Source organism: Marmota marmota, unplaced genomic scaffold, assembly GCF_001458135.2.
Source record: "Marmota marmota marmota unplaced genomic scaffold, marMar, whole genome shotgun sequence".
Taxonomy (NCBI): domain Eukaryota; kingdom Metazoa; phylum Chordata; class Mammalia; order Rodentia; family Sciuridae; genus Marmota; species Marmota marmota.
In genome coordinates this window covers 821846-837208 of record NW_025999977.1, presented here as the reverse complement: position 1 = coordinate 837208, position 15363 = coordinate 821846, and the positions used below count along the sequence as shown (strand labels likewise).

At 54.2% G+C, this 15363-nt stretch overlaps 1 protein-coding gene across 3 annotated transcripts in view; it reads right to left on the bottom strand.

Annotated features, from left to right (window-relative positions):
* Positions 1–7518: 7518 nt before the first annotated feature.
* Sfxn5 (sideroflexin 5) overlaps positions 7519–15363 on the bottom strand; it is a 113592-nt gene continuing 105747 nt past the window's right edge. For 2 of the 3 annotated variants that reach the window (XM_015479514.2, XM_048804111.1), the window contains exon 14: positions 7519–10600. In XM_015479514.2, coding sequence (XP_015335000.1) covers positions 10523–10600 — 78 coding nt within the window. In that variant the 3' untranslated portion in view covers positions 7519–10522. The remainder of the gene's footprint in view (positions 10601–15363) is intronic. The other variant, XM_048804113.1, reaches the window with a different exon arrangement.

Genomic DNA, 15363 nt, shown 5'->3' with positions numbered 1-15363 from the left:
CACAGGCATCCAGCTCCAACCCAAGAGCCTGGGGTGGTGGTTTCAGCTCTGGGGATCAGTGGGGGCTGGCAGGGCGAGTTAGCCCAGGGCCTGGGATTCTGCAGCAAGTGATTGGACGGGGCAAGGGCAGTCCATTCAGTGCTCTCCTTTGGAAATGGTTGACCCTGGTCTCTTAACCTGGGCTCCACGGCAGGAGCAACTGAGTGCAGACATAGGGCAGGGCTACCTTGTGTTTTGAGGAAATCTAGGTCCAGGTTTTTCCAAACTCACTGAAGCGTGGGAATCAGGCCCAGGTAGCTCCATGGGGAGGGAGAGAGGTTTCCCATAGTTAGAGATGCTGGTGACTTCTGCAGTTGAGGAGAAACGAGAAGGAAGGAGTTACACAGTGCTGACCCAGCCCTCAGTCCTGGCCCCATACGGATGCTCCTGTGTCTTTAAAGAACCCCTGGGCAGGTTATGGCTTCAGAAGCAGAGCTCAAGGCTGAGCCCACACCAGTGCCCAGGGCTCAGGGCCTTCCCCAGCCCCAAACACACAAGACAGGTCTTGCTGAGCTCTTTTGTCCACCTGTCTTTCAGTTTGTCCATTTGTCCTTTCTACTTGTACATTAAAATTTCCTTCATCCTGGAAAAAGAAAACTGTGTTCCTAACAATCTTCCCCTCCTAACATCTAGTTCTGTCCCCATTTCATTCCCCCATGTGTCCCCAGCCCTCTGTTCCTTGGCCTCTGCACCAGCTCTCTACTGATGTAAAGGACAGTTGCCAACCACAGTCACTGGTCTCTCCTTTGTGGCCAAATTCACCTGCTCCCGTCTGAATTCACCTGTTCCAGATCTGCTGGCCGCGCCCTGGTTGACTCCTTCACCCCTCTGCCTTCATTCTGGTCTCTCTGATGCCGCATCTGGTATCTCTTGAGTTCTCCCCAGTTTCACCCAGGCCTCATGGATTCAGTCCACCCGAGGTCCATCTTTGTTCCTCCTGCCTCCTCATCCCACCCTCTGTGCAGGGGTTCACACCCACTTCCAGTACTTCTCTTTGGCGGGCTCCATGTGGGCTCACTGAGCTAGCTGCCTGCTGCACCCAGGCCCCTGAGCACCATAGACCCAGCATGTTCACAGATGGACTCATGTCCCCACCTGTTCTCCTCCGGGGTTGCCCACCTCAGCAGGCCGCATTAGCCATGTACACTGTTCCCCAAGGTAAATGAGTCCCGGGAATCTTCCTCAAGCTCCTTCCCCTTCTCCCCAGCCCCTCCACGGTTGAGTCTACACTGACTTCCTAGCCATATCTCCTCAGTGCAGGGGTCCTCAGCCATCTCTCCCACTGGCGAGGCCCCACCTGCTCTTGTGTGGGAAGTGTGGACAATCCTGTGGCTTCTGTGAATGTCAAGGATGAAGTTCACTTTGAAGGAGGCCCTCCACACTACAGCCAGGATCCTCTTCCTCCTGCCCAAACAGGATGGTGTCTCCTCTTAATTCTGTCCCCGGCTCCCTTCCCACCCTCGGCTTCTCCTACTTTCTCCTGGTGTGGTCCTCTGCTTTGGTTCCACCTGTGCCTGCCCCTGAGTGAGCTGTGGCTTTCCACTGTGCTGTGCCTTTACTATGCTCTTGGTGAGCATCCTGTGGGTGCTTAATCAGTGTTGAACTCACTGGGAAGATGTCAAGGGCCCAGTCTTGTTGCCTGGGCCGTGTGCAGAGATCCAAGTACTCAAGGTCCTTCTGCAGAGAGCACAGACCCCAGGTCCTGCTGGGCCCTGGTGCATCCCTTTCCCCTCTTTGCCCACCTCACTTGTATCCAGTCAGTGCTAGAAACCAAAGGGCTTCGTCCCATCCCTGTGCCTCTGCCACCCCCTCCATCAGCCAGGAAGGCATCCTCCACATCTGGAAAATCCAGGTTAAACCACACAGTGGCTCTCTCACCGACGGGCAGGTAGGCATGGCGGGGAGGGGGCATGCATGCCCAGGTGGGGTGAGGGCTAGAAGCATCCTTTTGGTCCCAGTGGGGGGTAGAGGAATGGATGAGTGGTTCTCTCGAGATCCTGTCTCACTTGTTGGGAGGAGGGGTCCAGGAAGATTACAGCAGAGCACCCCCTGTCAAGCAGATAAGGGGCTGGAAAGAACCCAGGAAACCTGCCAATCTTCCTAGCCAGGCCTGCGGGGCGGGTTGGGGAGTCCCCGCTGCAGTCCCACCATCCCCCATGTTGTGCCTCTCCCGCAGACGGTAAATATTGGTGTTGTGACTTCATTAATAAAGGCTTCTGTGAGCCTGAAAAACATGGAATCAGGATGAACTATTTTCTGAGCTGCGGGCTTTGCCAGGTTTGCTAATTTAGGAGTTTTTGGGCCCTCTCCAGGGAACAAACCAAAGTCTCTCTTGAAGAGACGCAGATGCAGCCGAGAAGGGGAGAAGACAAGGACTGCTGCTCCCTTCTCTCCCCTGAGGGCCCCTCCCACCTGAAGAGCAGGCCCTGCAGAGGGTGAGGCCCCAGGACACTGGCCTGCTGGCTTCCTCAGCCTTTGGGAGCTGCTGGGACAGGCCTTCCCTGAGTGAGCCTGGTTGGCCTTTTCCCCTCAGCTGGGCTGGGCTGGACCGGCCCCCTGTGGCCCTGCAGAATGACCGCTGTGAGCACCTGTGATAGCTCTGAGTTGCACGAGGTTGAAGCACAGGGAATTGTCCTTAACTCTGTGGTTGAGTCCATGGGCCTCGCCTTCAAGGAACCATCCGCACACATCCTCTTGTTCTCAGAACTTTCTGGGATGGGTCCCCAGGGCCTCCAGGGTAGCAAGGCGCATGTTCTTAGCATCTCCGCATCTTTGCGGCCACTTTCTTCTCACAGGTGCTGTGATCGCTTCCCACAGGGCATCCAGCAGCCCTGGCCATCTCTGTTCAGGAGGGAGCCCCACGGGCCTCTCCTGGACCCCTGCTGCAGGGCAGCCTCGCAGGGGGAGGGGCAGGGAGGCCAGCAGGCTGAGCGGTGCAGGCCCAGCCAGCTTTCCTGTCAGACGGCGCTGCCAAGGCGGAGCCAGACATCGGAACAGGTTTAACCAATTACCCAAGCGCCCCATCTGCTGTCTGGGGTTCGTGTGAGGGTGAGTGCATGTGAGGGTGTTTGGAGTGTCTGGGAGGGCTGTGGGCGTGCGCGAGAGTGTGACTGTGTGGGTGTGTGTGGGCGTGCGGCTGTGCATGCGTGTGTGTTGCGCACGTGTGCAGTGTGTGGCTTCATGTCCTGGTCACACCCCCTCATGCGTCCAAGACTGTGGCTAGCAGCTTATGCTCTTCCTGCTCCCCTCCAGGACTTGGGGATGAAAGACGACCCTCCCTGCACCCCAGCCTCTCAGTGCCTCCTCCCCTGGTCACTGCTCACTCTCAGGGCTTGTGAGAGCTGGGACTGGGCCTTCTCTCAAATCCCACATTCAGACATCCTTTCCTGTCCCACCACTAGTCACCGGCTCTGCTCTTCATCAGGAGCTCCTGGCCATGGCTCCCCTGTTCTCTCTCCGACAGGCTCTTGTCCCACTCTTCCTTGGCTGTACCTGCTTAGCAAAATCAAAAGCCTGCCTGGACCTGTTTCTGTTCACCTTTGCACCTGACTCCAGCCTCCGGGGTCCCAGTCTCAGCTGAGGCCTCACTCCTGTTGATAGGGCCACCCCCACTCTCCACAGGGGAGGTCTCGACTGTCGCCCTTCTCTCAGACCTCCCTTCCCTCTTACTCTCAGCAGAGAACCTTACTTCTGTCTTCAGATTGAAGAGGCTAGAGGGAACACCTCCGCGACAGTCAGAGTTTGCCTTTGTACAGGGCAATTGGGGAGAGTTTAATACAGGAATGATGAACAAATCTGGGACGTGTACAAGGGATATTGCATTACTCTGAGACAGGAAACAGTGGGGATCCTGTATGGCCCTTAGGCCTAAAGAGGCGGGAGCAGTGGCCAGAACCTGGAGAGGACAGCTCGGCTGGAGAAGGCCCCAGACAGAAGATGTGACCTACAGTAGAGAGAAGCCCTCTCTAGGATAGATCCCCAACTCACTCCTCCGATCTTCTAATTTCCCTCTGGTGGCTCCCAGGGGTGAAAGCTAGACAGCCAGTCCAGATAAGCCCATCCCCCACTGAGTTCACCTCCCAGGCCTGAGCAGGTGAAGGTTGCAGGTGGATCTCGAGGGGCCTCACCCTCAACTCCCACCATACGTACATGGCATCATCGTCCCTACCTGCATCCTGTCACTACCAATGACCTTTCTCTCCTGGTGCATTAGGACCCCAGATCCTACCTGCCTTCCTGGTGGGCTTGTCCTGCTCTTCCTCTTGACTGCCTTCACAGTCTCTTCTGATTCATGTCCAAGAGTCTTCCTTCGAAAGCCTTAACCCATGCCATAGCCATAGCCATGTTTTCCTGCCCAATTCACAACCACATTTCTTTCAAGAATGATCTCTGCAGCAGGGGGCCTCCTGACTTCTCAACACTCCACGGGAATCGTTCTCTCCAGGCTTCTCGAGGGACCCACCTTGGTCTTCATGTTCTTTGGACTCTCAGCGCCAGCTACATACATGGACAACTCTCCTGGGTAGCACTATCATGTCTTGTCCCTTGAGGACACCACACTCTTCTGGTCTTCCTCTTACCTCTTGCTTTTGATGTACTAGAGCTGCCACCACAAAGCACCACAGACTGGGCGCCTGAGACAACCAAACTTTATTGTCTCAAACTGGAGGGTAGACTTCAGAGATGAAGGTGTCTCAGGGTGGGTTTCTTCTGGGGCCACTCTCCTGGGCTTGTGGACAGTCACCTGCACGTTGACATGTCTCCCTCACTTAGCCTAGGTCTGTGTCCTGATCTCTGATAGCAACATCAGCCATATTGGATTAGGGTTGGCCCTTGGGACCTCATTTTATAATTACCTCTTTTTAATTTTTTTTATTGGTGCATTATAATTATACATAAGAGTGGGACATGTTATGACATATTCATACATGGACAAAACATAGCAATATAATTTGGTCAATTTCAATCCCCAGTATCCTTTTCTCAATCCCTTTCTCGCCCCTTTCTCCACCCTCAGTCTACTGGTCTTAATTACCTCTTTAAGAACTCACTTCCATATAGTCACATTCTGAGGTCCTGGGGGTTGGAGCTTCAGCATGTGACATTTGGGAGGACACAGTTCAGCTCTGCCTGGGCCTCAGAGTCAGGTTCTGTAGGATGCCATCCCATGTCTTTTTTTTTTAATATTTATTTATTTTTTAGGTGTAGATAAACACAATACCTTTATTTTTATGTGGTGCTGAGGATCGAACCTGGGTCCCGCCCGTGCTAGGCGAGCGCTCTACCACTGAGCCACAATCCCAGCCCCCAGGTCTTTTCTTACCCACATGCCATCCCCACTCCCTGTGCTCTCTAGAAATGAATACCATGCAAGTCTATATCCCCAGTCCCTTCCTGTCTCCTGATGTCCCCACTTGATTATCTCACAGGAATCCCTATGAACTTGTAAAGGAGAGGGCTCCACCCTCCCTGGGATCCTTTCTTCCTTCTCTGTTTAGGCTTGGGGAAATGACACCCTCTTCCTCAGCTACCAGCAGGTGCCGGTCACCAGTAGAACCTCTTTGCTTCTCTCCAGCCCCATCCTCCCCATGCTGGCCCAGGTCCCCGCCTTCCCCATGGTGACTACCACAATGGTCCTACCACAATGGCCCCTGCCTGGTCTCCCCAGCAGCCTCCTTTGTATCCATTCTCTCCTCTATGCTCTGGCCCGATGAAGCCACTCCCTAATGAAGGCCTCCAGCTGTCTGAAGCTGCTGCCCCACCCCTCTCTGCCATGCTCACTTGCATTTGAAGAGGAGGAAAGCCAACATCAGGTGGCATGGGACTGATGGCGGTCCCCACCTCCCCACTTCCTTACTGGATTTGTATGGGGTCTCCAAGGAGGGAAGGGATCTTGTGCCTGTCTGTCCATTTTTTGTCCCTTCTGTTCTTTTTTGGTTCTCCTCTGTCTTCCTACCCCTTCATAAGGCCTAGGGAACTGCAATGGGGCCCCAGGTTCTTGCTCAGGCTGAGGAGATGTCCTTGTCAGGAAGGAGGCAGGTGATGAAGGAACACTGCTTGCCACTGCCCCAAGGGACAGTACTGTTAGGAAAGGTGGGCATGTGGGGGAATGACTGAGACACTTGTTTGAGGGGCTATCCAGTGGCTGGGGATGACTGAGATGGCAGGAGCAGCAGCAGCCCTGAGGGACTGATGGAGCCTCCTTTCTGAAAATGAGGCCAGGTCCCCAGGGCCTCAGGAAAGGGTCACTCACCACAGCTCTAACCACAGTATTCTGAATCTTCTTGTAGCCTTTGCCTGAGTGGGAGGAGGGCGGGATGGAGGGCAGAGGAGACCGCATTCCTGGAGTGTTAATGATCTCCGGGCTGGGCAGGAGCTGAGCCCCTAAACCAGCTTAAAACAACAAACAGCTCCCAGGAGGGATTTGTGTCTGTCCTGAGAGTCAAGGATTTCTGCCCGCCCCGGATGGGAACTGTGGCCTGTGGGGCTCTTAGCAAAGAAATTCCCCAGAGACCAGAAGCCCCCTGACCTCGAGGTATCACTTTGAGAACAGACCCCACCCCCTTCCCCTCTCCCTCTCTCCTAGGGAGGGAGGCCTAGCACCTAGGAGGGGAGGCAGCACCTCCACCCACCCACCCTCACACCTACACACTCGCGCCCATTCTTCATCTGGACTCTCCAACCTTCCAGCAGGCTAGCAAGGGCCCTGTTCTTGGCATTTGGTAGATAAGACTCAGTTACAGAAATGCCCGCACAGAAAAGATGCCCAATCCACATCTTTTCGAATGAATGGGTGAATAAGGAAGTCGCTGGCTAGAAGTCACAGTCATGCTGGGCCACACTGGGGCTGAACGAGGGTCTGTCTGACCCCAACCATGATGGTTTTTCTCCCCTTCCTGTTCCCCACCCTTCATTGGCTTCTCTCTGCAGGACTGGAAGAATCTTGGAGTCCCAGGCCAGGCTTCCTTTACGGGGGACCTCTGAGGGCTGCTTGGAAGAGGAGCCGAGGCTATTAGGAGGCTGAGTCCTGGCTGCAAGGGATCTTGGAAGTTATTATGAAGGGTAGATTTCCTAGAGCTGGTATCATGTAGGTGGCAGACATCTGCATCTTTCCACTCAGCTCAGACCTTCCTCCTCCCTGTGGGCAGACTCCCTGTGGCCCCCTCAGCTTCCTCCACCAGCCTCTTGGAGCACAGAATCTACTGGAATTCCTAAGGTACTCAAGTTCCTTGGGTGCGTCCCTTCATGAGCACTCGATAGCTGCTCTGCAAAGGGGATCCTTCTGCAGTTTAACCCACCCCCTTTTCCCATTTTCCTTCCTCACTTGGCCTTTGTCCTTTCCCGTCCCCTTCTCTCTGGGCCTTCTTTGGACCCTGGGTCTACACCTTCCCACACAATCCTCAAGCAGCCCTTCACCCTTTCCCGCTGTGTTTCCGTGCTCCCACCCTTCCCGACATAATTCACAAAACCACACTCCGATGCTTTAAATCCATTGTTTATTGCCCACAGTTCATTAGTATTACATAAATCACACAGATTGAGAAAATTTCTGAGAAGGTTAAAAAGACACTGTAAAGTCCCCTGGGTGTGCTGAGGCACGTGGGTTGGGGCCTCACTTATGCCCACCCAAGGCTGGAAGACCACCTTAGATCTTCCACTGGCTCTTCTTCTCATGACCCTCACCCTTCTCCCAGGCCAGAGACTCAGAACAGGATTGGGAAATGAATAGGGGTCTGGTGGCCGTCTTTACTTGGCAGCCATCTTGACATCTTGGGCTTTTGCCTCCTGCACTCTCAGATTGCTTTCCAGAAATGGGAGAAGGGCATCCCCAAGCCTGAGGGAATGTTTGAAGTGATCAGAGGGGTTTGGGAAAGGACACCAGAGCTGCAGATGTGCCCTGTATTCCAGCAAAGCTGGGCCAAGTTTACCCAAACCAACCTGCCCCACCCAGACCTCTCTCCTCCGGCCTCATCAGAGTTGGGTATGGGAATTAGCAGAAAGTTTCCCTCTATGGAGGTTTTTTTTTTTTTTTTTGAAGCCAGACTAGGGCTTAGCAGCATGGCCCACTGTCCTTCTGTCCCCATCACCTTGAGCTGTGAGGATCCTTTACCACTGCACCCCTATGGGAACATCTTCCTTAGCTCATATGAAATTGCATTTGAGAGCTTGATGCAAATCATCCAGGTAAAAGGCATGTAAGTTATGAGAGGCCGAGGCCACAGGAACAGGGCAGGGCAGGGTGAGGTTGGGCAGGGGCAACCAGCACAGGGGAACTGGAAAGGCTTCATCTCTGGCCTCTAGAGGGAATATGGCTTGGGAGGCAGTTTTGGTCCCAAGATAAAGTGCACAAGAACAAGACCCTATGACAAGTGGGGGCAGGCTGAGTTTGCAGTGAGCTCTTCAAAAGAGGACTCAAACACGCCCTGCCCCGTCCATGCTTAGAAGCCAGCACAGCGCAGCAGTCATTGGCATGCTCACATTATAACAGGATTGGCTCAAAAATATTTCCCCCTCCAGCCCATCCTCAGCCATGCCCCCCCCATGCTGTTCTGTCCTCCCTGCTTGCCCATGTCTTCCTCCTATCCTGAAGAGCAGACGGGTGGGATGCTCCTCAGGAGAGTGGTGGGCGCTCAGACAACATCCTGCAGAGCCAGCTGCTGGTCACCAGGGGCTGGCTGGCTGGGGGGCAAAGGCACCATGGCTTCTGGGTGGGAACATGCTGTCAATGCCCATGGGAGACCCCCTTCATCAGACACCTGCCCTAAGTTGCTGAGAAGCCATCTACGGCCACGCTCTTGAAGTTTTGCAGACGCTCCAGCCCAGATCCCCGCCAAGGTGGAGTCACCAGGGGATGGAGGCCCAAAAGCTGCACATTGGCAGCTTCCATCCTTGAGGGGGTCGGGGGTGGGGGGGGCACATTGAAGCTGGTGTTTCCCCTTCCTTTGGGTCTTTCAGACAAGGAGTCACCTTGCTTAGCCCCCACCCAGGTCCTGCTTCCCTCTGTAGAACTCTCTCCTTGTCCTTGGCCTGCAAAGGAGAAGGAGAGGGGAGCTAGCAGCCAGGGGCCTCAGGCTGCAGAGCTGAGGAGTGGCATGCAAGTGTGGCCCCCCACACAGACCCAACCATCCATACTCTCTCCTCCTCCAGAACTGCCAAGTTTTTGGCAAAGGTCAAGTGCTTCCAAGATGTGGGATCACACACAGAAAGGCAAGGTCCGATTTCTGAGGCCATTCCAAGGGGCCTCCCCCTTTCCCAGTCCAGTGTCCATACTGTGCATGTGCTCAGGATGACCATTACCTGAGCAAGACAGGAAAAGACAAGCTGGAAGAATGAAGGGCACCCCTTGGTCCAGTCTTTTGCTTCTGGGCAAGGAGGGGAGGCCAAGGGAAGGGAGTGAATTGCCCAGAGTCACACGGCCCATTGGTGCCAGAGCTGGGGCCCACCATTCTTAAGTTGATGCTGTCTCTTAGATGGCTCCCTGGGATCTGGCCTTGGCACTCTCAGGCACGAGACCCTCCTACTCAGGAAGTGGTGGAATGTGACAGGCAGCGTCAATGGCTGGAGATTCCCTGGACAGCAGCTGGACCAGCTCCAGCCCATCCTCAGCCCCAGCACCCAGCCTCCAGCATGTGCCTGAAAGGGGACCCTCCTGTAGAGGCCGGTGCAGGTGCGTGGTTCCTGCACTGGAAGCATCATTCCTTCCTTGGGCTTTCTGCCTGGAGCTGGGATCCCCTCGGGGGACTGGAATCAGCGAGAGCTCCATCAGGGGGACCCTAGCCTCACCATCACTGGCTTTTTGGCAGAGGGATTGGTTCTGCAGCTGGAAAATGAAAAAGAGCTGGCCACTTTCAGAGCCTGCTGCCCAAAGAATCTCCAGTGCTCCTTGACTCCCTGGGTCCAATTCCTGAGGACCTTCAACATGGCTAGTTCCCATCCTGTGGGGTACAAACCAGCTCCCCTTCTTCCCCCTCTCCAGCCTGAGGAGTCATCTGGCCTGGCCACTCTGATATCCTAAATCTACCAGCCCAACTACCAAACCAACCCAGTTCCTAGGCTCCCATCATTTGTCCACCTGCCACTTCTGGTCACCTGCAACCAAGGCTCAGACTTAATTCTGATTAAAAAAAAAAAAAAAAAAAAGAAAAAGAAAAAAGAAACCAATGTATAAAAGGATCCTAATTTTACCCCATGGGCATTCTGCAGTTTTCCAGTTTCATACATAATTGTGCTGAGTGGAGTTTCCACAACCCCACATAAGGCCCAGAAATGCACTTGATTCTTTTGTATAGGAAATGTGTCAGAATTCCTCTCCCCTAAGTTAAAATGTGAATGGATTAGTCTCCCTACCACAGTGGGTTGAGTGTTCCCCCAGGTGGCCCAGGACTGTGGGGTCCACCTGCAGGTGCAGCCCACCAGACTCCTTCCCTGCCCCCAAATTCCCTGGCCTGGACAAAGCTCTGTCCCCAGGCCAGCCGGCCACCGCTCACAGCCCCTTGTTATACACCACCGTCCGGCTGCTTGTAGCCCGGGCGATCTCAGGCTCTAACTGGGAGGTTTCGATCTGAGGAGAGAGAACAGAAAGATGAATGGAGAGACTGGGAAAGAGGAGGCTGGAGTAGCAGTTAAGACCATGCTGGTGCCCACAGTTTTGCCCTTCTGCGCCCTCCACCTCCGGGTCCACGTGTCCTGCCTGTTTTCCTTCCTTCTCCACGGTCTTGCCACCTTGGGGCTCACATATTCCTTCCAGCTCAGGTCTGGCATCTTCATTCTCATTATATGTCCATGTGGTAAAACATCCCTCCCCTGGTCTCTGAGCTCTGGGTCTCCCTCATCTCCAAGGCCCTTGTCCCTCACACTGCAGACAACTGTTCTCAGGGTGTCGCCTGGACCTGCTCACCCAGGGCTGCTCCACCCAGTCTCCTCAAACCCAAACCCTGCCCTCTCAGCTCCATGGTCCCCTACCCTGGTGGTATCCCACCCCTTCTGCTCCTCTATGCTTTTGGACAGCAGAGGCCGCCAGTCCCAGACTCCCCACCTCCCAGTTTTCACATCCTTCCCTTCAACCTGGACATCAGGAAACATCATTTCAGCTACTCCCCAAACCAAGCCCTGACTGGTGGAGGCGCCCGACCATGTGCCCACCATCTCCACACTTGGACCTGACCACCTAATGGAACCACTCAAAGCTCACCGTCCCTGACTTTGGCTGGGCCATCACAGCAGCTGGCAACAGCACCCCCACCCCTGCTCCTGCCTGGTCCACTCCCTCTCCCACAGAGGCCACCTTAACCCTTCCCTCTTTTCCTCTGCCATCCCATCTTCAGATCCACACTCCTGAGCTCATGAGTCTTCTAACTGCAGGGGAAAGATCAAAGGCATCAGAAGGGAACCACTCAGTTCCCCACTGTCAAACCCATGGCTTCCTGGTGTCCACCCTGGCTCCCACCTGCCCTCCTGTGCCTCATGGCAGCCATCCTGGCCCTCAGAAGGCAGAGCCCCACCTGGCACCACCTCCCTCCAGTCCCTGAGGCAGCTGGGTCCCAGCTCCTCCCTCTTTCCCACCTTCACTGCCTATTAGCACCTCCACACAGGACAAGAACCTTCCATCTGAGGAAAGTTCTCCTTCAACCGAGGCAGGCTCCACTACTACCTTGGCTCCCTTCCCTGGCAATCACATTTGCTTGAAGAATTGCCTAAACCAGTGGTATCCACCTCCTCACCGCCCACTGACTTTTCAACCTACAGTAAATCTGGCTTCTGTTCACCACCCTCCACAAAATCTTCCTCTCCACGGTCACTTTCAGCCCTCACTGCACAACATCCACTGGATGCTTCTTAGGGTCTTTGGGTCTCAGTGTGACTAGACACCCTGGGTGACTTCCACCTCTGAGGTGTCTCTACCCAAGGTTCTCCCCCGAGCATCAGGCCCACAGCTGCCTGCTTGACTTCTCAGACTTTCTATGGACATCTCAAAGGCACATGAACTCAACCCATTTAAAATGGAACTGAGGCCAGGTGTGATGGCGCATGCCAGTAATCCTAGAGACTCGGGAGGCTGAGGCAGGAGGATCCGCAAGTTCAAAGCCAGCCTCAGCAATATAGCAAGGCCCTAGGCAACTCAGTGAATGCTGTTTCAAAATAAAGAATACAAAAAGGCTGGGGATGTGGCTCAGTGGCTAAGCACTCCTGAGTTCAATCCCCAAGGCCAATAAATACAGAAAATGGAATGGAATCCACCATCTCCCTGGCCCCACCCCGGCTCGCCATCTCTGATAATGGCACCACCACCTAATGGTGGTCTGGACAAAGACCTTGGGGCCCCAAGCCTTCTCTTTCCTTCCCTTCCCCAAAGGTCTTGTCCACTTCAGTCCACCCCCCACCACAGCCAGGGGCCACCTTCTACAGCTCCCATCTGTTAGTGCCTCTCCTTACTATGAGATGACTCGGCGACTCCCATTTCCTTCTGTGGATCAAATCCTGACTCCTGCACCACCCAGCCCCTGCCCTACCCCTGGACACCCTTCCCCTTGAACTAGAGACACGGGACACGTGTACTTATTGAGTTCTGTGGACACACTGTGCTCTTCCCCCTGTGTACCCCATCTTTGCCACAGCTGCCCTCCTGCCTCCCCTCCCGCCCCCACTCCATTTCTCCTGTCTTCAGTCAACTTTGGTGGCTCAGCTCAACCGGCACCCCAGCCCCACACACTTCTTATATCCAAGTGACATCACGTTGTTTGGGGACTGTTTCCTCATCCCCCACCCCTTCATATTAGGTCACAAGCTCCCTGAGGCAGTGGACGGACATACAGGTCACCTGAAGGCCTAGTACAGTGCTAGTGCCCCTAAGTGTTGAATAAAAGGGTGGAACAGGCCCTGGGAGGATGGGTTGCCCCTGCAGAATGCTACAGCATCTGTTTTTCAGCTCTAGGTTCTTGAACCAGTGGAGATACCGGAGCCTCCTGCCCCAGGCGGGTCAGGGAGGAAGGTGTCCCCTCAGTGAGGAGGCCCCAGCCTGACATCTACCCTGGGAAGGATCACAGGGGCGTCAGGTTTGCGACTTAGCTCAGTTGAACTTGACCTAGGCACCTAATGTATGTCAAGACATAGCAACCCTGGCAGAGAGGCAGCAGGTGGTGCAGACTAGCTTGGCTTTCAAAGACTCAGACCAACCCAGGCTGTGTAGGTCAGGGCCCAGCCGAGAGGGAGTTTGGTAAGGACTGGAGCTGGTGGGCGTGGCGGGGTTCCTGGAGACAGAGGACCCTTCTCCTCTAGTCTTGATACACCAACACCCAGGTGCTGGCTCCTTGAGATGACCAAACAGACAAGAGCTAGGCTCAAGACCAACCCTGGCCCCCCAACCCTCTCCTCAAACCACCTTCTCCTTCCCCACCCGTGCCAGGCCCCAAGTCCCCTCCACCCCAAGTCCCCTCCACCCCACCAGCTCCCCTCGTCCCCATGCTGCCACTGACACAATGCACAGCGCCCACGCTTAAAAATCTAAATGCTTTTGAAAATGTTTAACCTAGTTAGACAAATTAGCAAAAATTTGTGCAAAACAATTTAGGTATTTAAAATATTCAATGTTTTTAAAAAACTGGAAAACTGTTCTTAGCTTTCAGCTGCAAAAACCAACAAAATATAACATCCCAGCAATCTTACCATGAGGTGTAACATAACCCTTCGGGAAAGCTGTTAAACAGCTACTGAGGCATCCTGGGAAATAGCACTTCATTTATTCAAATGCACATATGTCAGGCTTTTGCACCATATGTCATTCCAAGCTATTTACAGTAATAATTAAATCTTAATCAACGTTTAACCTCTGTAAAATGTTTGAAGAATCCTAATCACCCTTCAGACTGCACTAATGAAGGAGAAATATATAAACATAAAAGGAAAATGATGCATAGATATCACACTGGAAAGAACAGTAATTGCAAAATTGTATTTCTTTTAAATATAATCAGTAAATGATGTAAAGTAAGCCAAGGAGTATTTTAAGTTAAGACATCTTGGATGTCAGAGGTGTGAGCAGCTAATTTTGTTCTGCTACCCATAACAGATGTAGCATATTTTATTTTAGTGCCATTATTAGCAACTTCCCATGCCGGCTTTCACTGAAGCACTGAGGCCCGCATTAAAATCAGAGAGGCTGCTCACCGCAGTGGAGGACCACGGCCCAGGGCCACGGCCCACGGTGCTCACTCCCTGGAGCACGCAGACCCAGGGAGACCGAGGCCTCCTCCTCCCAGCACCCCAGGCTCCCCTGGGCCCCCTCGGAGCTGAGGGCAGCAGGTAGGAGGGATGCACGGGGGAGAGGGGAGATGCAGGCAGTGGGAAGGCTCCTGGGGGAGGTGACTGAGGAGCCCAGGAGCAGGGGCTTGGGGACAGAGTTGTTAAGCTAGGCTTTCCTCTCATTCCAACTCAGTCTGCTCTCAATTCAGCAGATGTCGATGGCCACTGACTCCCTGGCCCCAGCTGGGCACACGGAGAAGGACAAGATCAGCCTGTGTCCTTGAGAAGCTCAAAGTCTAGGGGAGGAGTCAGACAGTGAACGCAGATGGATTCCAGAGACACAAGCAAAGTACCATGGAAACTGGGGAGGGGCTGGGGGTTACAACTGATGAAGGAAAGAGGAAGGAAGCGAACAGAGGGTTTTGGTGATCAGAGAGGCTAGGCAAAGCCTGCTGGGTGAAGGGAGAAGCATTAGCTGGCCAGCATGGGCCGCGAGGGCAGGGGAGCACTGTCGGATGTGGTGGAAATGTGCAGGCAATGGAGGTGGGGTGAGGACAAGCAGAATCCTTTATGCTACATGAAGGTGCCAACCTTTTATCTGAGAGCAATAGGGAGCCATGGGAGGATTCAGAGCAGGGGTGGGCCATAACCTTGCCTATTTTAGAAAGGTCTCTGTGGTGGTGGTGGTGTGGAGGATGGACTAGAGGGGGCAGGGAAGCCTCCCAGGGAGCAGCTGTCAGAATCAGAGAGGTGCTAGGTCCTGCCTTTTGATGCTGCCAGTGGGGGCAGGCAGGAGGGTGTGCCGAGGATCCTTTCTGAAGATGAAATCCATAGGAGTTGATGACCAATTCCATGTGGGGGTGAGAGGGAGGTGTTGAGGATGACTGTGCGTTGGATGACTCCTAATTCTAGCTCAGGAGCTGGGGTGGCTGGCGATGCCATTCTCAGAGGCAGGGAATATGGGAGGGGGTGGGGCTGGGAGGGGGAGGTGTGCTCAGGGTAGCCAATGCTGAGTTGGGGGTGCCTGTGAGCTCCCCAAGTGGAGAGGCCTGGGGGGGCAGATGGGTCCAGGGTTCTGGGGCGATG